At 39.9% G+C, this 23,569-nt stretch overlaps 3 protein-coding genes and 1 long non-coding RNA gene across 7 annotated transcripts in view; 1 reads left to right on the top strand and 3 right to left on the bottom strand.

Moving 5' to 3' along the window:
- Nucleotides 1–87: 87 nt before the first annotated feature.
- On the bottom strand, nt 88–6,410 carry znf414 (zinc finger protein 414). The gene is made up of 5 exons (XM_051380055.1): nt 6,273–6,410; nt 5,963–6,073; nt 3,933–4,038; nt 3,301–3,848; nt 88–1,605 (listed from the first exon to the last, which is right to left on the bottom strand). The coding sequence occupies exons 1-5, from the start codon at nt 6,322–6,324 to the stop codon at nt 1,436–1,438; spliced, it is 987 nt and encodes a 328-aa protein (XP_051236015.1). The 5' UTR covers nt 6,325–6,410; the 3' UTR covers nt 88–1,435.
- Nucleotides 6,411–7,364: 954 nt separating this feature from the next.
- Nucleotides 7,365–7,841, bottom strand: LOC127352016 (E3 SUMO-protein ligase ZBED1-like). Its single transcript, XM_051380098.1, has 2 exons — nt 7,773–7,841; nt 7,365–7,644 (listed from the first exon to the last, which is right to left on the bottom strand). Exons 1-2 carry the CDS (start codon nt 7,832–7,834, stop codon nt 7,380–7,382), a joined length of 327 nt encoding a protein of 108 aa, XP_051236058.1. The 5' UTR covers nt 7,835–7,841; the 3' UTR covers nt 7,365–7,379.
- Nucleotides 7,842–11,431: 3,590 nt separating this feature from the next.
- Nucleotides 11,432–13,259, top strand: LOC127352022 (uncharacterized). Its single transcript, XR_007881013.1, has 2 exons — nt 11,432–11,566; nt 12,986–13,259. It is a non-coding gene; the product is annotated as an uncharacterized LOC127352022 (long non-coding RNA).
- Nucleotides 13,260–16,689: 3,430 nt separating this feature from the next.
- The window catches only part of ankdd1a (ankyrin repeat and death domain containing 1A), a 22,134-nt gene continuing 15,254 nt past the window's right edge, over nt 16,690–23,569 (bottom strand). For all 4 annotated transcript variants that reach the window (XM_051380021.1, XM_051380024.1, XM_051380022.1 and 1 more), the window contains one exon: nt 16,690–21,286. In XM_051380021.1, the coding sequence (XP_051235981.1) occupies nt 21,225–21,286 (62 nt within the window). In that variant the 3' untranslated portion in view covers nt 16,690–21,224. The remainder of the gene's footprint in view (nt 21,287–23,569) is intronic.

Here is a 23,569-nt window from a genome sequence, read left to right as displayed (position 1 = left end):
AAAAGTTTTTCAGTTATTTAGAAGGGCATGTCCTGAACAAAACGTATATCATAAACCTTGTTTTCTGCAATATTAATAACACCAGCCTTTAATTCAAATTATTTTTATTTTATGACTGTTGGCAGTAGCTTAAAGGGAACTATATCTAAACTTCATTCTACAACATTGTTCTAAAGGAAAATAAAACTGAAGACGCAGGTTTACACAAGTGAAGCATCTGCAGCAGTTCAAACACGTGTTATCCATGTGCGGCGAATACAACTTTGACACAGGTTGTTTGTGTCCAATGCACAACCTACTACATAGCACCCAGAGCTACGGTAGCAGTGGCATTTTCTATGGAGAACAGAGTTACAGCACAGTTTCTAATGCAGTGAAAATCTGTTTCAAACATTTCACCATACAATTGATTCACAGCTGTCAGCTGAGAGAGGCCCTGATGGCATTAAGTGAACTCACATTATTAGCATACAAAACAGTTTCCACCTGGAATTTGCAGGTCAAACATCTGACAGCAACAACTTCATACAGCGTGTCCTTATTAATTAATTAATTAGGGCTGTACCGAATAATTCAAAGCTTCATTGATAGTGTTGACATTTGAATTCTAAATCGACACTCGAATGATACACGGCATGACTGTTCATTTTTGGAATTGGTATTTCTACTATTATTTTGCTAAATGATTCCAGACAAGTTGAATGCATAGCACTTGCTAAAACTGCAATGTTATTCAGTTGCTGTCAGCTGTTTTGCAGCCTGTGGTGTGGAGGTGTGGAGGCAGCTCTGCGCAGGAGTGTGCGTTTAGTCACACGTTGTACTTCGCTCACACACACTGCCAAACATTTGGTTCTGCACTGGCTGATTGCTCCAAACACCATGAAAAATCCTGGAAATCAGGAATTTTATATTTTACAAAACGGAATATATTTATATTTGTTAGCATTCGGCCTTTTCAGTGCCCTCATGTAATCCATAACTTGAGTTGCTGAAAAGTTCAAATGTTTTGACCAAATTGACACACAAAGACAGGGAACAGACTGGGATCCAGCACACCTGACAGTTAGTGTATCTACTGATAAATCCGATTTGTCTGGACTAACCAGGTACAGGTTTGGTCATCCAAGCAACACTTTCATTCAAAAACCTTGATAAAAGCTTCGAATGTATGGAAAATGGCATCCATAGTCTCTTCTAATGTTAGTGTGGATGACACATTTGATTAAATATCAGATGCCCTTGTGTGCCTGGGAGCTGAGTTAAGTGCTTTATAAATAGACAAAGTAATGGAAAAAAATTTGAAGCACACTAACAAATGATCAGATCTCTTCACTCAGAATAACGGTCTATTGTACAGGAACCTCACTCTCAGTGTTCCATCAGTTCTTGAAGACAACAAAGAGCATGTGGTACAGTGTGCAAGTCTTCTTCTACACTATGTGTTCGTGGCAGAGCTCCCTGCGTCTTCTGCAGGTTTGTTACCACTGTGATAACTGCTGATGTGTTGAGTCATTTCTTTGCGGTTGGTTACTGAGTGGCCACACTGCACACATGTGTAGCGCCCTCTAGTGTGCTCCCAAAGGATGCGTCTGTTGCAGGCCATACCTAATGGGTGAAATGACAAGTTAATGTCTGACCAAAGGAAGTGCATATATCCATTTCAAATTCAAGTTGTTTCTCCATGACCAACCTATGGCATTATCAAAAGACAAAGGTTCACAACACCTGTAGGTTCCACATTTTGATTTACATTCAGCATAGATTTTGCAATTGTAACTGAGCTATCAATCTTTGTAGGAGCATCACAAAATTGAGTAAGTTGTAACGGAGGTTGAAAGCCGGGGGAAAAAGTCACAAGTTTCTGTTATCAACTATGTCTCTGTTGCATCTGAGCAAGGTGCAAGTTTGCAGAGACATCTGTTAAACTGCTATAATACAACAAAGTTCTTGCACAACAGAAAGTCTCAGTTGATCACTAGTACTCTCTTCATTAACGGTGTCCTTAGACCTTCATCAGGTAAAATCCATGTCACCTTGAAAATCGCAGTTTGACAGAACAATGTTAACTCAAGGGCCTCTTACTAGCTTTAAACTGCATCTCTGCACCAATAAAGATAACTGATAACTGTTAGCTGCTCATTGTGGCGTACTCTTAACTGATTACATTCATCTTACAAATACCAAGAAAAAAAAGGACAATAGATCTATTTAGATTGGAAAGTTTCTTTTTGTAATAAAACACTAATGTTTAAAGAGAACTGAACTGATGAAGTAAATGCGTGCCCACATCTGGCAGGTTACAGCTGTGTGCTTTATGCTGAGTTCACACTATATGACTTAGGCCCTGTTTTACCACTTTTCGAAGATTGGAACAAATGCCCCCAGATCGGAGGCAGATCAGCGCTCACTCCCATGAGGACGATCACTATGTGTGAACTGTTCAAAGACACAATCAGTGGACTAAATATCTGGTGGTGTTGGGGAGCCATGCAACAAGCTACAGCCAGTGAAAGCAGTTTTTCTCCAGTACCAGACAGTTTAGTTACTTTGTGTGTGTGTGTGTAGTTACCATCACACACACATAATAGACAGTGTTATGAGCCAGTGTTCAATTCAGCATGTATCTGATCCACCAAACAGCACTTATTTTATTGAGAAATTTCACTCCGCCTCTCATTGCCACAGGCTTCTGCCACTGAAAGAGCGCAGCTACAACAGACTCATGTTTGTAGAGTTACATGTTGTTACAGACACGTTAGGAATTGTTCAAATGTGATATTTCTTAAAGGGAGTTTGGTGCAGGGATCTTTTAATGGAATTCAAACTGCCTATATGGATCATTGTTAATGTTTTGTCTCCACTACAGAAACACTACACTATGATAAGGTTGTCTGATGATGACTGCTTTTAGTTATTAGTTTGATTAAGGCTTTACAAATGTGTGTATTGATTACTGATGCTGGATGACCAGGATAATTATCAGCTAATTGTTCTCAGTTTCTAATGGCAGTATGCTGTAAATGGTTGCCCTTTGTATGTGTATTTAAACTACTTTCCTAATTAAACATGATGTGCTTGTTATTAATGACTATTGATGAAACATAGTTTGGAGAGCAGACACACTCTGGGATTACTCCTAGTGAAAGATCTTGCAGAGTGTGACCCCCTGTTGCTGATCAGTCACACAGTCTGAAAACCAAGAGCTCAGACAGGAAGTTGTGTAGTGTGAACAGTACAGAGATCTGACCACTTTGAAAGTCACGTAGTGTGACCAAGGCTTTAGTGTGAGGAGAAGCTCACCTTGATTCTTCTTCCAGACAGCCGAGGACCCAGGATGAGACTGAGGAGCTGATCCTGGACCAGGGTAAATGGGCTCAGGAGACCTGGTCAGTGTCTGGTGCTGACCCTGGGCATCAGAGGGGTCAGGAGCTGCTGTTGGGCCAATTAGGTTCAGAGATATAGGCAGGTCAGAGGCTTCATTCCTGAGCTTAGGCTGGGGAGCTGCCTCTGTGAGCTGTTGAGGACCAAACTGGGGAGGGGAGGTCTCCGGGTTAGGCAAGAAGGGGGGACCGAGGACAGGAGGAGCAGCAGAGTCTGGCTGAAGAACGGCAGCAGACAAGGAACCGTCTGGGTTCTGAAAGGGTAGTTGCGGGGGTGTAGACACCGAGTCCAGCTGTGGGGGGTTCTGGTCCATGTCCATGGGGGTCATGTTTGGGTTGGTCACAGCGGCAGGCACAGGGGCAGTCAGTTCAGTGGGCTTTGTTTTGCCCCGTGGCACTTTGGAACAGGTGTGCAGGTGAGTCAGGAGGCCACGGTAGGATCGCAACTTTGTGCGACAGCTCTCACACCTTGAGGAAAAGACAACGTTACAAAACTCCCAACTAATGAATACAAACTGAGTGTGCAGGGAAAGCACATAAACAGCAACTCACAGGAAGAATATGTTGGGTTTGTGATGATGCCTCATGTGTTCCATCAGTTTCAGCATGTTGGGGAAAGAACCACTGCAGCCGACCGTAGAGCAGAGCAAGACCTTTCCTGAAGAGAGGACACACACATTCAGCTGAGAGCCCCCCCGTCTCCATCATCCCCCTCTGTTTTCTCCAGTTAGTCTTATAGGTTTGACTTTTAGTAGAGATCATGTCTTGATATATACATACTGCACATTCATATGAGAATATACAAGAATATACTACTAAGCCTGTATGATTGCTATTATTGTTGTATGGCCTGGTTCCATTTGAGAACTGGTTCCAAACTGTCCGATCCATTGGAATTTTATGCTTCCAAGTTTATCAATTTTGCAAATTTGCAAAAGAATGACATCAAACTTGTGTCTCTACTGCGCTGCTGGAAACGTGGAAACAAGGAGGCCAAAGCATGGCTTCATTTCACAAATGAAGTTGTAATGTCTGTCACATGATAAGTTCAATAAAAGTGTAAACACCAGCAATGTGCTGAAACGTCACGCCTTGCTGATGCGCATTTCATGTGTTTGACACTTAACGCACGAGTGCCACTGCTTCCCAACCGAGCAGCACATCCGTTATCAAGGGTAAATATCCTGTTTAGTGCCACACAGGCAGGCTTGGCACATTTTCTCACCGACTACATGAAAACAAATGATGTACAAATATTTGATCATTTCCAGGGATGGGACTCGCAAAGCCGTTCCAGACTAAACAATGGTTAAACAGTGGAGCTTCAATTTGATTCCCAATCGATGCCATTTCCCATTGTGTTTCTACACTGTGTTCAGTCTCAGAGACATTAAAACAGCTGTATTGAAGCTGTTAAACCTGTGGAGGCCTATGTTTTTCTAGACAGAAGGAATCAATACAGGAAACAATACAGAATCAGGCTGATAAGCTCAAAGCAGAATGATGATGATGAAATGACTGAGTCCAACTGATATGGGGTTTCTGAGGCCGATACGATACAGATGGATCATGTACGCAGAACAACTCAACTCCCTCTTTCATGGCGAGTCGGGTTAGATGGAATGTCATAAGATGATGACTTTATTAATCCCCAAGGGGAAGCTGTTCTTTTTACTCTTTTTTTTTTTTTTTTTTTACACACACACACACACACACACACACACACACACACACACACACACACACACACACACACACACACTTCCCCACAGGGATAGAGATGGTGGAGTGATGGGGCTGCAACGTTAACAGCGCCCCATGAGCAGGTTTTGGGGTTAGGTTGCTTTGCTCAAGGGTACCTCGGCAGTGCACAGGAGGTGAAACTGGCACCTCTCCAGCTACCAGTCCACACTCCATACTTTGTGGTCGGAGGGACTTGAACCGGCGACTACACACAGTCCCTACACACTGAGCAACTGCTGCCCCAAAAGCACAACTTTTAATCGTGAATGTCTTTAGTTGGCTGTGTCCAAATCTGACGTCGATCCGATCAATTCGTTCGGAGGAGTTCATTCGAATACGTGTTCAAATCGCCAAAAATGGCCGCTAAATCCAAAATGGCAGACTTCCTGTTGGGTTTGGGATATGGCGCCCACTGGATTTTTTTCTCTAGGATCTATGCGTGTGTCGATTTGTATGCATATTGGTGAAAGGGGCCCTGGGAGGTACAGTTTATGGGCCCCCTGATGGGCCATTTTGCCATGCTTATAGTGGGCCCCTAGAAAAAACTACTTTTTTCACCACAACTGACATGTGCGCCAAGTTTCATGAGTTTTTGAGCATGTTTCAAATATGTGTTCGTTTGGGAGGAAAAGGAAAAAGTATTCCTTCAATGACAACAGGGCCTTCACAAGGCCACAATCCAAATCTGCAATTTAAAAACAATCAGGATGTTCTCAGTCTGGCTCTGTAACGTACTCAGTAGGATCACACAGCAGGCCAAGAATCAGCCTCACACACACACACACACACACACACACACACACACACACACACACACACACACTCTACTGGGAGCTCACCAGGAAGAGACTGGGCGGAGATCTCATGGTCGTTGATGTGTGTTTGCAGAGCGCTGCCGTCTGAATACACCCGCTTACAGCCGTGGAACGGACACGGTGTCCTCTTGTTTCCTGAGTGGACAAACAAGGCTTCATATAATGCCGCGAATAAGCTATGTGACAGCAACAGTGTTAATAACGTCAGTTAACGTTACATAGCGATAGAATATGAGCTGGTTAGCATGCTAACGTTAGCTAGCAAGACGGCTATCTTAGCTAATGTGGTTGAACACAGTAAAAAGTGTCAGTGTGCAATGTTTGAGTTCCAAACCTCCGGTTCCATTTTCCGCTGTGTGAGACCCTGAGCTGCCCGCAGACATCATAGTACGGAGGAGCTCTGCAGCGACCACAATAGAGGGAGATCAGAAACACACTACTAGTACCAGAATGCAATGCGACTAATACTACGGTACCCGAATGCACGTTACTTTCCGTATTCTTTAGTTTCGTTTGAGACCTGTTTTTGTCTTTTTTATTGTCAATTGATTAAAAAATGTAATCTAATTAATTACATACTCTGTGATTAATTCATCTAAATTAATCGCGTATATATTTTTTGCTGTGAAAGTATTTTAAATATTTCAATTCAAATGAATCAATGAATAATCCGCATTAGTGACATTAAAGTTCAAAAACTATTTTATTATTATTTTCCCTGTTCAAATAATGGCCATAACAATCTACAATATGACCTAATACGCTGAGGAAAGAAATTCAGAACTCTCTCAGGAAGACATAGAAGGCATTTCAGGCCACAATTAGAACCGAGAGGACACAATGAAAATAAATGAACACTCCCCTCAATGTCAACACTGTTCCTCCTGTATGTGCCATAAATAAACTCAGGCAACAGAGACCAAAAGTTTAACATAGTGCAATATCAATTCCAGGGCTTTTTCTGTAATTGAACATAAACCTTCAATAAAAAATCAGCCCCTTTTACCACATTTCACCCCCAAAAAGCAACAATTTCTCATTTTCAGTTGTAGTCAGACACATCTGCCTCACTTCTACTTCTCCTTCAGCCAGTCACTGAGACTAACTAGCTTCTCTACATTCTCAGAGCTCAAGGCTGCCCTCTTTTTTTTTTATGTTACCTTGCAAGTGAAAAAAGTCTCTCACAGGGGACAGAACTGGCAGGGGCAGCCAGATATTTGCGAGCCAGGACAGACAGCTGTTGATGGGCTCCTGCATGAGTTGTCCACCACTGCAGCGGGCATTCCTCCATGCTAATGTTGGGCTCTGCTTTGTAGTGGTTCAGAGCCTTGCTTGATTCCACTGTGTCATCATCTGAGTCTGTGTCTGAAGCAAAGAGCAGGAGGCTTCTCTTTCTCGGTGGCTCTTCTGCAGGCTCTGGGGTAAACGTACTGGGTTTATTTCACAGCAGTACCTGAAGGCTGGTCCACACCTCTTCTCTGTCTCCTTTTTGAAGATACTTCAAGTCCTTGAAGCGTGGGTCCTGTGCTGAAGCTATGTTGAGCCATCCATTGTTGGGGTTTGCTTGCCGTTCAGACAGGTCCTTTTTAAAGGCAGTCTTGAATTTTCCAGTGTAGACTTCCATTGTGCGGTACAGGTGGCAGAGAGCAGGCAACACCACAGAGCAAGAAACATCAGTCTCACCTCCAAGGAGCTCAGTCACATATCTGCAGCGGATGATAAGAGATGCACACAGTACATTTATTAAATCAGTGCCATAGTATTAGACTAGCCTACAGTACATTTCTTCACAGTAAATAAAAAAAGACGTGTGTGTGTGTGTGTAAGCTTTTACCTGCATGGTTCAAGGATGGTTTCCAGCCTCTGAAGTTTGTCCCACTCAGATGTAGTCAACATTGTCAGCTTGTGCTTCTGTCTGCTCAGTGTAGCCTTGATAGCCTCCTGGTTCTTCAGGAGACGAGAGATAATGGCGAGTGACGAGTTCCATCTTGTGGGAATGAATCAGACTTTCTGTCAGTTGCCCAAGTTGATTTTGCTGCTGGGGGAGCTCCTCTGTATTGGCAGGGCTATGTTTAAAATGTCCCACTATCTTACGACACTTTGCCAATGCGTCACAAAACCCACTGTCTGCGAGGCCAACAGTGATGCTTCTCTGTAACATATGAGCAACACAAGGCATGTGCTCATATGGAAGCTTTCTCGCGGCAGCAATCATGTTTCGGGCGCTGTCTGTGCCGACTGTGGTGATCTTTTGTTGAACTCCCCATCCCTCCGCCACAAGGCATCGGCGTAATGCCTGGTGTCCGCCTGGTGGCCTGCAGGACATTGCGCTCCATTTAGGGAGGGAATTGCTCAGTCGGTCACATACAGATTTGCTAAGTTTACGTTTCAGTGTTTGCTCAGTGTGGGTTGAGGATGAGGTTGACTGCTAGAGTTGGTATCACGGGACGTGCTAGTTCGTAGATGCATTTGCATTGATGTGGTACTTTAGAGTTGACGATATGCATATTCCTTGCTGCAGACATTGCAGAGGACTTTCTTTTTATCAACACTTCCATCAGGCCGTTTTTTATAAGTCAATGATCCAATCATTGATCCAGGCAGCGCGTTCGCGTCTCCCTCCTTCATTGTACAGTCTAATGGTGGTGACTGACTAGAACGGCTCCGGATCAAAGGCCAATACAGAATCGATTAATCTGCGTTATTTTTTTTAATCCGTTATTTTTTCTCAAATTAATTAATCGAAATTAACGCGTTATTTTGACAGCCCTACTTTTTTATATTTCGATTTTTTTTCTTTTGTTATGATAAATGGAAAATAGAGTCCCATCCCAGGCCACCACCACCAGATTAACGCAAAACACCAAGAGTGAGTTAGGTTGGGCTCCTACTGATGTAAGAGTGTAAAATAATAGAGCAAAGGCTCCACATGCGCCCACACACAGCTTTTTCTGTTTCTTTCCCCTATAAAATAAATGTTTCTGTTCACTAATTGACTATTTTTATATGCATTGGCTATGTTCATATAACAACAAATATGTTCTTAATCTCAATGGGATTTTACCTGGTTAAATAAAGGTTAAATGAAATAATATAATACAAGGATTTCAGTATGCATATAATGTATTGTGTTGTGTCTATGTTAGTTACACGCATTTTAATTAGTTTCTTTTTTCAGTGCCAATACTTGTTTCAATGCCAATACAACTGTTTTCAATACAAATGTTTCAATGCCAATGTTTCCTTTTTCAGTACTGGTTTTGTTTTCAATGCCAATTTTTTTTTTTTGGATGCCAAATTTTAAAGTCACCGTTCTGGCTCCATAATTTGCATGCATTGTATGAAATATTGAGCAAGACAATGAAAACTATAACAAAGAACACAGAACCAATTTAACGTTCACCCAGTGCTGCCACAATGAGTTTGGAAGGTGGGGGTGCATTCAGTCATGTCAAATTCCTTTCAATATCAGCCTAGCTTACAGTTTTGTACAACTACAATATAGTATATCAGTGGTGTCAATATATGTAGGAAAGCCATCCATCTTCTGGACACCCCCGCTCTCTAGTTTGTGGTTTATTGTTTCATGAGGCTGTGATTATCCTAGAGGTCAATAGCTAATTTTATATAACTTTCAATGAAATGGCTTTGTACGGAGCCCCCCTGGTGACATTGGATAAAAAAAATGTTAAAAATGCGTGGCCATGCATTAACTATCTCGTGGCCATGAGATTATAACGCGTGGCCAAGGTAACCCAGGTTAATATTACCTGAAAACCAATAAAAGGGTAAACAAACAATAAATGTGAAGCAGTCAAATAAATAACATTAGGCATTAAGTAAGTCATTTTTGTTAGTTTATTTTGTGTGCTACTCCTTTAATAAGTGCAGCGGTAACAGCCAATCAGAGTGATTCTAGCGCCGCCTGCTGGAGAGAGAGAAAAAACAGAGTGAGAGCAGTAGACCGTGAGAAGTAAAACAACAGAGAAGTCCGAAAACCGAGTGAGGAGAGACTGAGATAAAAGAGTGAAAAAAAGACTGTAAAACCTAAATTCTTTTCCATTTTTTGTTGCTTTTTGGTCCACATCGCTGGATTCTGTTTTTGTTGCTTTGAACAAGGATTTGGTGAGTGAAAAGCATAACGTGCCAGCAGCTAAACTAAGAAAATGTGAATTATGTTGTGTATTTTGTGGGTTTATTTGTGTAAGAAAATATCTACGTGCAATAGGCATGGTCAAGTTGAGCCTTGTTGGTGAATGGAGACGAACGCCGCCGCCATTTTATGGTGCGGTTCTGATTTAATTTAACATTTAGCCTGTGTTTAGGTGCTAGTCCTCCTCGGGTAATTTTGTTGAAGATATAAGACTAAACTGTGTGAATGTGTATTGCCCTGTTGTGAAACAGGCCAGGTTTTTTGTCGTGAGGAGCTGCTTGGTGTTTATGCAGGTGGAGCGGGGAAAGAAGATGGCGGTCCTGGGTTCTATTATTGTTTTTAGGAGCTCCTGATACTGACCTTGCCGTGTTCCCCGCTATCTCTCCCAAAGAATGTCATGTTATATCTGCAACTACCCACACTCTTCTCCCTTATACTGTGTCTGCTATTCATATTCATTAGTAAGTTTCAATTCTATAACACATCATACAAACATCTAATATTCATTACTTTATTTCTGTTATTAGTACTCCCTTAACAGCCCTTTATCAATGTAAGCATAATCAATGTAAGCACAAGTAAACATATTTCTATTCTAGTTAATAATCATACAGGTAAATATATAGAGTATAAATCATAGAATATCGCAACACCCGTAGGAGAAACTGCGTCGGATACGGATCTGTTTCCACAAGACCAACATATATTCAGAAACACTGATTCGTTCACCTGAATCGTGGTAGGACTGAAACTTTATTATTTTGCTGCAGTGTGCAGTGAAGCTCATCTGGACTCTTAAAGGACTTAACAAAGGGACTAATTTAGAGTTGTGAGATTAAGTTGTAGGTCATTGCTGATTTGTGAAGTTGTGTTCCAAATCTGTATTTTGTGGTATTGTAATTTCCATTATTTTGCCGAATTGGTGATACAAATGGTTTTTTTTCTTTTGTAAACCAAAAACCTATTGGTTAAGTGAACTAAAGAGAAGGTGAGACAAAAACTCTTAAGATAGGCCTTACGAAGATAAAATGGAAACTTCATTATGCAATTATTAATTATGCAATTAATAATTATGCAATTATTAATTATGCAATTATATTATGCAAAACCAACTCTTTAATCATTCGATTATGTACATTTGGGACTCTGGAGGGCCTATCAGCAGGCAAAGGGTGAAAAAAAATGACTCAGTCATGTTTTTGTGAGCTGCCTCAGTCAGAATATAGGAGATAAATCACGCAGGTTCAGAAGTGTGTAGTTTGTGACGTCACATGCTCTGCCTGTTGCCACCCACCTCTCTTTACTTCCTGTTGACTATCGGAGCTCCGCCATTAACTGTGGATTGTACCAACTGTCTGTGGAGAGACGGCAGAGGAAGTCACTGTGGATTGTACCAACTGTCTGTGGAGAGACGGCAGAGGAAGTCACTGTGGATTGTACCAACTGTCTGTGGAGAGACGGCAGAGGAAGTCACTGTAAGTATTTTTAAGAATTGATGCTGTTTTTCATTGTTCGTGTACCGCTAGAACATGCTAACCGTTGTTAGCTGCAGGAGCCTCAGTGATGCTAACGTAGTTATTGTTTGTTAAATGTTTGTTAAATATTTGTTATTGTTTGTTAAATGTTTGTTAAATGTTTGTTATTGTTTGTTAAATGTTTGTTAAATGTGTGCAAGATGAACATGAAACTTATAAGGTGAAGTTCATTTATTAAGCCAGCTGGTGCAGATGTCTCCATATTCTCCCCTGCTGATATTTTTTATAGAGATTCACACAAAGTTTATTATAAGTTTATGCTGTTGTGTGTTTTGTGTCGGGGGTAATTGTCTTTATGTTGGTCTGTATTGAGTTAAAGTGCTCAGTCAGTAATATGTTTGTGTCGCTGTTAGAAAGAGCAGAAAACCTCCGAGTGAACAAACTGTAGCTGCTCATCAGCTGCTAGCTCGCTGAGCTAGCGCTAGCTTTGTTATTCTGGAGCCAGGTGTGTGTGTGTGTGTGTGTGTGTGTAAATGTACCGGAGGTAAAGATAGAGCTACCGTGAGAGAGAAATAGTCAGACTGTGATCAAGCCTCCTTAGAAGCTAACAGAATACAGAGAGTGAGTTATGATGATTATTGTGTAACTTTATACTGACGTGCTAACGTTATCTCAGCTAGCACTAGCTTTGTTGTTTCTCTGCTTCGTTCAGGTGTGTGTGTGTGTGTGTGTGTGTGTGTGTGTGTGTGTGTGTGTGTGTGTTACGTGTGTAAATTAACTTGATCTACGTGCACCGGAGTTAACGATAGAGCTACTGTGAGAGAGAAATAGTCAAACTGCAGGGATTCATTAGTTTAGTAATATTGTGTAACTTCGATGCTCACTAGGCTTTATGTGGAGTCAAACCGACTAATAAAAGTTTCCTGATCCATTTATTTAGCGTTATTGCAGTACTGGTATTACTGAAGATATAAGGGCAGGTCCAGTGTAACATACTAGTATCATCTCCTATTGTATATTAAACAACACTGAGGCTCACTGCTAAATGTCTGTTATTGCACCGAGAACTTGTCACAACATCAGTTACAGTCAGTAAATGTCCTGTGTGTGTGTATCTGCTGCCATTAGATAGACATTGTGTTGGTAACCTCAGACTGTTTCAACAACACATCACTACAGTTAGCTGCAACAAGGAACCACCAGAGACACTGCTTTATTATTTTATTTTATAACTTAGGACTACTTTGAGCCACAATGAGCTGTTGTACTTGTATTATATTATACTGTATATTATATTATACTGTATATTATATTATACTGTATTATATTATACTGTATATTATATTATACTGTATATTATATTATACTGTATATTATATGCTGCCTTACAAGTAACACTGAATCAGCCATATCTTACAGGTGACCTGATGAAGCTCAGGTGTTCCTGGACCCATCAGAGGACAGAGACAGCTGCAGCATCAGGACAGTCTGGGTATCCAAAGGAAGACACATCAAGATGAACACTGACAGCAGAGCTCCATTACCAGCTCACACTTCAGTATACTAGAAACCTAAGATACCTTGATGAAGGACACGGTCTGCACAGTTTACATAAAAGTTATAGCTTTGTTACTTACAACATGTGTAACTGGAATATGAATGAAACATAAATAAAGTGTTTTACTTTTAAGAAGAGTTTTGGTCATTTTTAAATTCAGTAATAAGTGTGGTTTTATATAAATAACATGTTATTTCACAGAGGTTTTATGAAGATTTCCTGGATGTACAAGAGTTGAAAACCTGGTTCGTGTAACATCTATCAATATGAAAATGTGAAATTTAAACCTGTAACACAATACATTACTGTCTCACATTCAAACTTTATTATGTTGGAAGATAAATGACATCATAATACAGTATATAATATAAATGATAGAATATTCAGTATACAGTATTTTTAATGGGGTTTAAACATAATTGCGGCTTTTACAAATATCTGAAGGTTAACTTTGGTAATAATACTTTTAAGTTCAAATATCAGACTATGAAATATGGATACAGTACAGTTAACTGTTGGTTACTTAGCAGTTTTTAAACCACATGAACAAGTTGCTTTATTAGATGAGTAATTCCTTCAGTTATGTTGACATGTTGTACAGGATAAAGTATTCCAGGTTTCTGTTTCCATGGTCTCAGTAAACTAATGTGTATAAAGAATATAACAGATGGGAGCTTACAGTAATCATTATACTATTACTCTGATTACTTTGGTACATTTACTGGCTGTTTCTTCACTAGAAACAACTGCTTGACTAATGTTGTTAATATTATGTAATGTATAATATGTTTAACTTCACTGGGCTGTGTAGACTGTAGGTCACTGCTCACTGCTGTACCTGGAAAGACAAGCATAAAACACAATGTTGGTTCTCATAGTTAAGGTATAAACACTAACATTATGTGATAGATAGAGGTTAATATATAATTAATATATCAGTATTTACCTGAGGAAAACGTCACAGAAAGCTGTAATCCTGATTGTTGATGTTGTTCATTTCTCTGTGATTTCAGGTCAGACTCCCGCTCTAACATGTCCGCTGGTGAAGTTTTTGCTTTAGAAGCAGTTATTGAATTAATATTGACGGTAGAAATGAAGCTAATCTCAGTAGCACTGAGGAGCTACCTGCCGGCAACGAAGGGGAGGGGCCGGAGCGTCATCCGCGTGAGCCACGTCATAATGCCGACCAATCAGAGCAGACTGGGCTTTTCGGGAGGGGGGTCTTAAAGAGACAGGCGCTAAAACCTAGCGATTCAGACAGAGGCTGAAAAGAGGTGCTCAGCTATAGGCAGTATGAGAAAAATAATGTGTTTTTTGAACATTAAAACATCTAAACCTATTGTAGGAGAGCCACAAAATACAATTATGAACCTGAAAAAGGGGAATAATATGACTCCTTTAAAGCTGAGTTAACTCAATGAGGAAATGAGGGACTAAAAAACAACTTAAAGGACCCTAAGTTGAAAATTATTTTGAACTCAACTAGATTTAATTCAAATAGGAGGAATAACACATCTCCTGAGATCTGTGCATTATTAATGTAAAATATTTCCAAGAAATTGAGCGTATGTTTTTTTTATATATGATGTGTGTGATTTGGTGCCAACAGTGTATGTCCACTATTAACTCTTCTATATAAATAAGCCGGCAGTTCAAACTTACTTCTTGGTCTGTGGTCTGTTATTACTGAGGTCTAGTTACAAACTGCTCCTTTGAACCTAGAGTCTGGTCCAAGCAATCAGTAATATCTACTGTGTTACACACGAGATAGTTAATGCGTTAATTTGGTAATTTATTTGGTAATTATAGTCTGCTTTTATATTCAAGAGTAGCTTTGTTATTATTGTCATGGCGGGTGTAATGTCAATAATAATGCTATGGCGGGCTGGAGGAGTTACGTCTAAGTCAGTACTTCTCAAACAGTGAGGTGTCGGGGGGGTGCGACAGGCAGGGGTGACTGACGGAGGAGGAGAGATGGAGAAGTTTCTGACAGGAGTAAAAAGAAAAACGGAGGAGGCGTCAGAGGCAAGAACAGCAAGTAACGGTAACCGGCATAAACTTAATAAGACCAGGAAATAGCCTACATAGCCCTGGGTTTACAGTGAATACAGTCGGAAATGAGGAAAGACCTGTGTGTGTTTAATGTTTAAAAACTCTGGCAGCAGACAGCATGAAACCAAACAAATTAAGACGGCACCTGGAGACCTTACACCCCAGTTATGTCAATAAGCCACTGGACTTTTTTCATCCGATATTCGATGAGTATCGCCAACAGGCCGGTCATTTAGTGAGCGCGGCATCAGTAAATAAAAACGCCGTACAACACCGCCACATCGCAAGGTGCAAAAAACCATCACACAATAGCAGAGGAGCTAATACTCCGGCAGCATTGGACATGGTCACAATCATAGGTGAGAAAAGTGCTGAGACACTGAATACTTTCTCTCTCTCCAGTGACACGGTCGGGAGACGTATATTTGACATTTCAGACGACCTCCAAGAACAACTCACAGAACATCTAACAGACAAACGTTAAATATAAGCAATATTGTTGCAAATTTTGCACAAAAAAACCCCAAATGTTAAAAAGTCATATACCTTTTTGAAAAGGAATAAGCTGATGAAGCTGACAAGTGACCAATGTTTACAGTTAAAAAAAGTTTTGAATGTTACTGTGTTAAGTCTATAAAAATGCACATCCCAGTGAATCATTTGCACTTTTTTCTCTGTTTAGAGAATCACACAGACTGAGCAGTCTTTTTTAAATGTTACAAATTGAGTTAATAAACTGAACTTGGAATTGAACTTGGCTCCTATTGCCACATGTCGAAGTATCCTTGAGCAAGATACTGAACCCCAAATTGCTCCTGATGCCGTGCATCGGTGTGTGAGTGTGTATGAATGTTAGTTTCTGTTCGATGGACTTTGCCATCACTGAGTGAATGTGTGTGAAAGGGTGAATGTGGCACGTAGTGTAAAAGCGCTTTGAGTGGTCGGAAGACTAGAAAGGCGCTATACAAGTACATTTACCATTTACCATAACACCGGAAAGTGAGGGGATAAAAAGTCTTATTCTCTGCTTGATCCTGGCACCAGTGTATTCACCTATATTAATGCCTTCAGTGATGATTTTACATATGAAAATAGTTGTTGAGGTGATGTGAATGTAATTATTTTCCCTTCCATGTATTTACGTGTATGATGGAAAATGGAAAAATAGTTTGATAAACAAAGATCTGCAAGCGCAAGTCTCTTTGAAGCATTGAGCAATAAAAAAACCATTAACGGACAAAGAAATGTAATATTCATCTATATCAGTGTTCATTCATTTTACAAACAACAATAACAAAACATGTTTAAGTGATAAATTGGTTAATGAAGAGAGAGTCTGAGGGTCCAAAATAACGCTACAGAACCTGTGCAAGGCTGCATTACCAGCTACCTGGAATGAGCATGTTTGAGTTGGCTTGAATGGCTTGAATGCCATCAACAGTAGATTTAGTTATTGTTTGTCGTCGGTGAATGGAGCTGATGGTTCAAATTTGTAGGAAAAGACTGCAATGTGGACTTTTAAAGTGGAGTTTTTATTGATCTTATCAACATGTAAATAGTAGCATTGAAAGTGTATACATTAATTATACAACAGAAATGTGCACTGACACAGAATAAAAAGTTATTGCATTCATGTTGAAAAAATGTATCTTTATACAATAATCACTTATCTGAGGAGATCAAGGAGCAGCCAGGGTGACTTTCTGCACAGGAACTCATGCAAACAACTTCTATTATAGCCTCCTACCTACTGTGAGCTAGAACTCGCTGCTTGACAACAAAAGTCTTAACATGCAAATTTTTCTCTTGATCATTTATATTTTGTAAACCAGTAATGATCATTCAACAAGGTGTGTTCAGGTTCAAATTCAGCAGTACAATGGCATACCACAATACAGTAGAGTTCTATAAAACAATTAGTCATATAAATCATTACAAAAACTGGTGTTATTACTTTGTGAATGTACTTAGGAAGAGATTATATATATTCACTTCATGCAAAAACAGCAATTTTTTAATAAACCATCAACCTTTTTTACACCTAGAATTAAAATGCATCTTGAGTGGCCCAAAAAGACGGTTAAGTAGAAATGGAAATACATGTATAATCTCTACAGCCCTCCCAAACACTGTGCTTTCCTGTGACATAAGGGAAACCTAGCATTCAAAGCTAAGAAGACAAAAATGCATAAAAAACATCAAATCCATGGTGCGGTACAGACGTCTGATTCCTGTACAAATCATTTAACATGGACGACTCTGTTTGGTGCTTCAATCCAGTGGATTCATAAACAATAACAAGCAGGTACAGGTGAACACAAAACACGTAAAATGATTCAGTAGTTCACAAGAAAATAAAGCAAAGGTAAAGGAAAACCTAAAAAAACTACACGAAAGTATTAGTCTGCTTTTCCGTCCTGTGACACCTCAAATTCATCTAGTGGTCACTTAAAGTTCAGTGTGTAACAATGAGGAGGATCTATTGTCAGAAATAGAATCTAATATTCATAGGTATGTTTTCATTAGTGTATAATCACCTGAATATAGGAATTGTGTTTTCATTACCTTTTAGAATGAGCAGTTTCTACAGAGGGAGCGGGTCCTCTTCTACAGAATCTGCCATGCTGAACAGCCATGTTTCTACAGTAGCCCAGAACAGACAAACCAAACACTGGCTCTGGATAGGACCTTATGCGATTTATTGCGACTATTATTTTTTGCTCTATTGAACTTAAAACATTTAGACAGTTTATAGCATGCATGCACAACTGTAGTAAGGACAATAGGTTCAAGTTAAACCAAGGCTTAGCACTGCAGCATCTTATTGTTATGTTATTATCACTGAGTCTTTTCCAGTCCAGTTGTGCTTTAGATAATTATGTTAAACTGACTAAATAGACTTATAAGGCCACGATACAGAGAGTGCAGAGCCTGAAGACTGCTGTGTATAACCACAGCAGTTTAAACATCACTGCACATAAACCATCAACAAGACTAATTACAAAGATGCTGGTAAGCTTATTTGTGAATGTCAATGTGCTTCTGTGGTCATATGATGCAATCATAGCTGTCTTAGATGGGCGGCTGTGGCTCAGAGGAAGAGCGGATCGTCCTCTAATCAGAATGGTTCAATGCCTGGCTCCTCCCGCCACATGTCAAAGTATCCCTGAGCAAGATACTGAACCCCAAATTGCTCCCGATGCTGTGCATCGGTGTGTGAATGTGTATGAATGTTAGTTTCTGTTTGATGGACTTTGAGTGAATGTGTGTGAAAGGGTGAATGTGGCACGTAGTGTAAAAGCGCTTTGAGTGGTCGGAAGACTAGAAAGTCGCTATACAAGTAAAGGTCCATTTACCATTTGGTGTGTTCATGTTTGTGAGAGCTGCCGCAGTGCGTGGCTGTTGGTGAGCAAAAGTGAGTGTAAGTTTGTGTATATAGCACCGCTCTAGAGCAAACATTACAAAATGATTCACAATAAAAGACAAACACACAGAGACATAATAGAACAGTGGGAAACTTAAACAAAGGTAAGCTTACACGGCTGGCTCTTGTTTAAAACAGCATCCACAGATCATCTAAGGTGGGTATGTTCCAACGTTTAGTATGGAATGAAATGTTCAATATTAGATCAATAATAAAGACATTATGAAATAAATACATATGGATCCATTTTCATAAAATGTAAAATATTGCAATGTCATAAAAATGGCATAAAATGAACAGAGCAAAAAAAAGAGCATTAGAAAATATTTCTAATGTGAAACAAAAATGACTTCCTATAAAACAGAAACTAAAAAGAAACTTGCAGACAACAGGAAAACAAACAAACAGTCAAGTCAGAAGGGCATGACGGCACGACGAAACACACATGACCATATGTTGCTATGGTGATGTTGTATTGTTTAAAAATAATAAAATAAAATTATTTCATGTATATAATTTTAGATAATGTATTCATCAGATCGATGAGCTACATAACATCTGTTTGTAGATTCTGTCATGAAGGACGGCACAATGTTAAAATATTTAAACTATATTATTCCCAGTATTATGTATTTTTAACAATCACACATACTTGTACACATACAAATTCAGTGTTTTCTCTGTGTTTTCTAATGCAGGACGAGGCTGTTTACCAGACACTGAAGGCTCGACGAATACAGCTTGTGTTCAGCTCTTCACTGTGCCCTTATCCTATGAAAAGTTTAAATCTTAAATAATCAAAATTACTTAAGAAGTTCCGTTTAGTTTTCTTCAAAGAAATTAATGAAATGCTGAGATTCAGGCCTACTGTCTATATACTTACTTACTTTCTTTCTTATAAGTTTTCTTCTACCCCTTAAAGTCAAGAAGGCCTTGTGACCCCCCATAAAGTTAGCTGACCTCTGGTTTGGGAACCAGTGGCTTATAGAGTCAATGTAAGGACATGAGTGGACACAAAAGCGCAGTTAAAAAAATGTTTCTTAACTGATCTATCCTAAGTGGAACATTACCAGATGCTTGTGTTGCGGTGAAATCACAATTAAATTGATTTCATTTTCCTCAATTAAGCCAGGTCTGCCATTTAGTTGTTTGTTTGTCTTTCTCTCGTTACAGGTGTACTATGTAGGGATGCTCGATATTGGCTTTTCTGCCAATATCCGATATTCCGATATTGTCCGACTCTCAATTTCCGATACCGATATCACCCGATACCGATATATGCAGGCTTTTTACACCAAAACTGTTAGGTAACAACATAAGATATCTCCTATTGTGGAATTAACACATTATGCCTAATTTTATTGTGATGCCCCACTGGATGCATACATAAATGCAACATGGCTTTCCAAATGTAAACACTGTCTGTGCAAAATAAGAGAACAACTTCAACTTTCATTGTATTAATACTGAAAAGAGTGCTAGCGCTAATCGCTAGCTACGCGCTAATTGCTGACAAAGAGCTAGCTTTGGTTAGTGTGTTTAATAGTATTATGCACCTGAAGGAGTGCTAATGTAAATTCTAAGCCAATTGTTAGTTTGGTTAAGGAACAGCTCATAGCAGGGTCAAATATTTAAGGTGCATTGCACTTATTTTGTGTTAATATTAAAATCATTCAGTTTTAAATTGTTTGCTTGTTAGCCACGGTTAGCAACCAACCAGTCTAGTGTGTAGTTGTTGTTGTTATACGTCATCTAGCGCGCGCCGGTAAACGTCCCATGCTGCGTTCATGCAGGCTCGGAAATGCTGAAGCCTACAGAACAAACATCGGTTATAAAGACCTGATACCGATAATTCCCGATATTACACTTATTAGTGAATATCGGCTGATAATAAAGGAGGGCTGATATTATCGGACATCCCTAGTACTATGTGTTGCACTGTGTAAATATATACATATTTTTTTAAAGTCATTGAAAAAGTTTCTCGAGTCTGCCTCTGATCACCTTCCAAGTGACTGTGTTCATTTTTCCCTATGGAGCAGGAAAAACACAGACTGCAAAAACACTCCAGTGATCAAATTTGCACTTGTTTAGTGTCTGTCAGATGTGGTGTACAGCGGTGGTGAACAGTGGGTGACTGTTTGCTACTGTAACATCTAGTAGCCATAACAATGTGCTTCTGAGTGTTTTGGAGCCTTACTTTTCCTACATCACTCAATACAGTTTGAAGGAAGAAGAAGTTTGAGAGACATTGCAAGAGAAAGCATTACATTATATTACCTGAATGACAGGTAGTCATAGTGTGCTAAAAAAGCCCTTTGTGGACAGAGATACAGTACAGTATGAATGGTGTTAGCAAGTGTTCACTGCATGCATTGAAAAAATAAAACCAAACTGTTATATTACATTGACAGCAGATATTTATAACCATCATTTTCCCTAACCCCAAAAGAGAATAAATGCTCTGTGAACCAAATGCAGACCAATCACAGTATATTCAATGTGTGAATGTATAAACAAGTCATGGACAATACAAAGGTTTTTCATGGGCTCAGTTCTGGGCATTTACAGGCCTGATATGAACTGAAACCTTGGAGTTGTTGTGTTGCCACTCACAGTGTTGATCACATTGCACAGCACATTTTGGGAGAGCTGGGCTCTGCATTCGCCTTCTGACGGATGCACTCTGGAGGATTCAAAACAACAAGGAGACATCATACATCTATGCATTCCTGACACTGGCACTCCACACCAACGCCCACAACCTCACAGTCCAGTACAGTACCATAGAGGAAACAGACAAGCACAAATACAGCCCGAATGCTTAGTTGCATTCTTTGTATTTGTATGTAGTTGGTTCACATCATACAGTCAATGGCACAAATATAAAACCATATATAAAACTAAAAATACATTGGTCATGGTTGGAACTGACCCTTCCTAAGTCCCACCCCTTTTTGTTCTGCTCCAATAACAATTGCTAATTAGCTTGTGTTTTTCTAACATTAGCTTTCAGATGTAACTAGCTTGCAATCGATTGATGTAAATAGCTAGGTAGTTAAATAGTGCGTTGCTACAGAGCAAAGCACTATCTTACTAACTAGCTTATGATTAATGTAGAATAGCTTGGTAGTAAGCTAGTTTTGCTAATATTAGCATGCTAATTTAAGATGTGACTATATATATATATATATATATATATATATACACACAGTGGGTACGGAAAGTATTCAGACCCCTTTAAAATTTTCACTCTTTGTTTCATTGCAGCCATTTGCTAAAATCAAAAAAGTTCATTTTATTTCTCATTAATGTACACTCAGCACCCCATCTTGACAGAAAAAAACAGAAATGTAGAAATTTTTGCAAATTTATTAAAAAAGAAAAACTGAAATATCACATGGTCATAAGTATTCAGACCCTTTGCTGTGACACTCATATTTAACTCACATGCTGTCCATTTCTTCTGATCCTCCTTGAGATGGTCCTGCTCCTTCATTGGAGTCTAGCTGTGTTTAATTAAACTGATTGGACTTGATTAGGAAAGGCACACACCTGTCTATATAAGACCTTACAGCTCACAGTGCATGTCAGAGCAAATGAGAATCATGAGGTCGAAGGAACTGCCCAAGGAGCTCAGAGACAGAATTGTGGCAAGGCACAGATCTGGCCAAGGTTACAAAAGAATTTCTGCAGCACTCAAGGTTCCTAAGAGCACAGTGGCCTCCATAATCCTTAAATGGAAGAAGTTTGGGACGACCAGAACTCTTCCTAGACCTGGCCGTCCAGCCAAACTGAGCAATCGTGGGAGAAGAGCCTTGGTGAGAGAGGTAAAGAAGAACCCAAAGATCACTGTGGCTGAGCTCCAGAGATGCAGTAGGGAGATGGGAGAAAGTTCCACAAAGTCAACTATCACTGCAGCCCTGCACCAGTCGGGGCTTTATGGCAGAGTGGCCCGACGGAAGCCTCTCCTCAGTGCAAGACACATGAAAGCCTGCATAGAGTTTGCCAAAAAACACATGAAGGACTCCCAGACTATGAGAAATAAGATTCTCTGGTCTGATGAGACCAAGATTGAACTTTTTGGCGTTAATTCTAAGCGGTATGTGTGGAGAAAACCAGGCACTGCTCATCACCTGCCCAATACAATCCCAACAGTGAAACATGGTGGTGGCAGCATCAGGCTATGGGGATGTTTTTCAGCTGCAGGGACAGGACGACTGGTTGCAATTGAAGGAAAGATGAATGCGGCCAAGTACAGAGATATCCTGGAAGAAAACCTCTTCCAGAGTGCTCAGGACCTCAGACTGGGCCGAAGGTTGGCCTTCCAACAAGACAATAACCCTAAGCACACAGCTAAAATAACAAAGGAGTGGCTTCGGAACAACTCTGTGACCATTCTTGACTGGCCCAGCCAGAGCCCTGACCTAAACCCAATTGAGCATCTCTGGAGAGACCTGAAAATGGCTGTCCACCAATGTTCACCATCCAACCTGACAGAACTGGAGAGGATCTGCAAGGAAGAATGGCAGAGGATCCCCAAATCCAGGTGTGAAAAACTTGTTGCATCATTCCCAAGAAGACTCATGGCTGTAGTAGCTCAAAAGGGTGCTTCTACTCAATACTGAGCAAAGGGTCTGAATACTTATGACCATGTGATATTTCAGTTTTTCTTTTTTAATAAATTTGCAAAAATTTCTACATTTCTGTTTTTTTCTGTCAAGATGGGGTGCTGAGTGTACATTAATGAGAAATAAAATGAACTTTTTTGATTTTAGCAAATGGCTGCAATGAAACAAAGAGTGAAAAATTTAAAGGGGTCTGAATACTTTCCGTACCCACTGTATGTATGTATGTGTGTATATGTATACACACACACACACACACACACACACACACACACACAGAGACAGCACAGAGGCTCTGATCATGGCAGCACAAGAACAGGCCCTAGGTACAAGAGCCATAG

This window comes from Dicentrarchus labrax, unplaced genomic scaffold (assembly GCF_905237075.1).
Source record: "Dicentrarchus labrax unplaced genomic scaffold, dlabrax2021, whole genome shotgun sequence".
NCBI lineage: Eukaryota > Metazoa > Chordata > Actinopteri > Moronidae > Dicentrarchus > Dicentrarchus labrax.
This window is presented reverse-complemented; position numbering and strand designations above follow the sequence as displayed.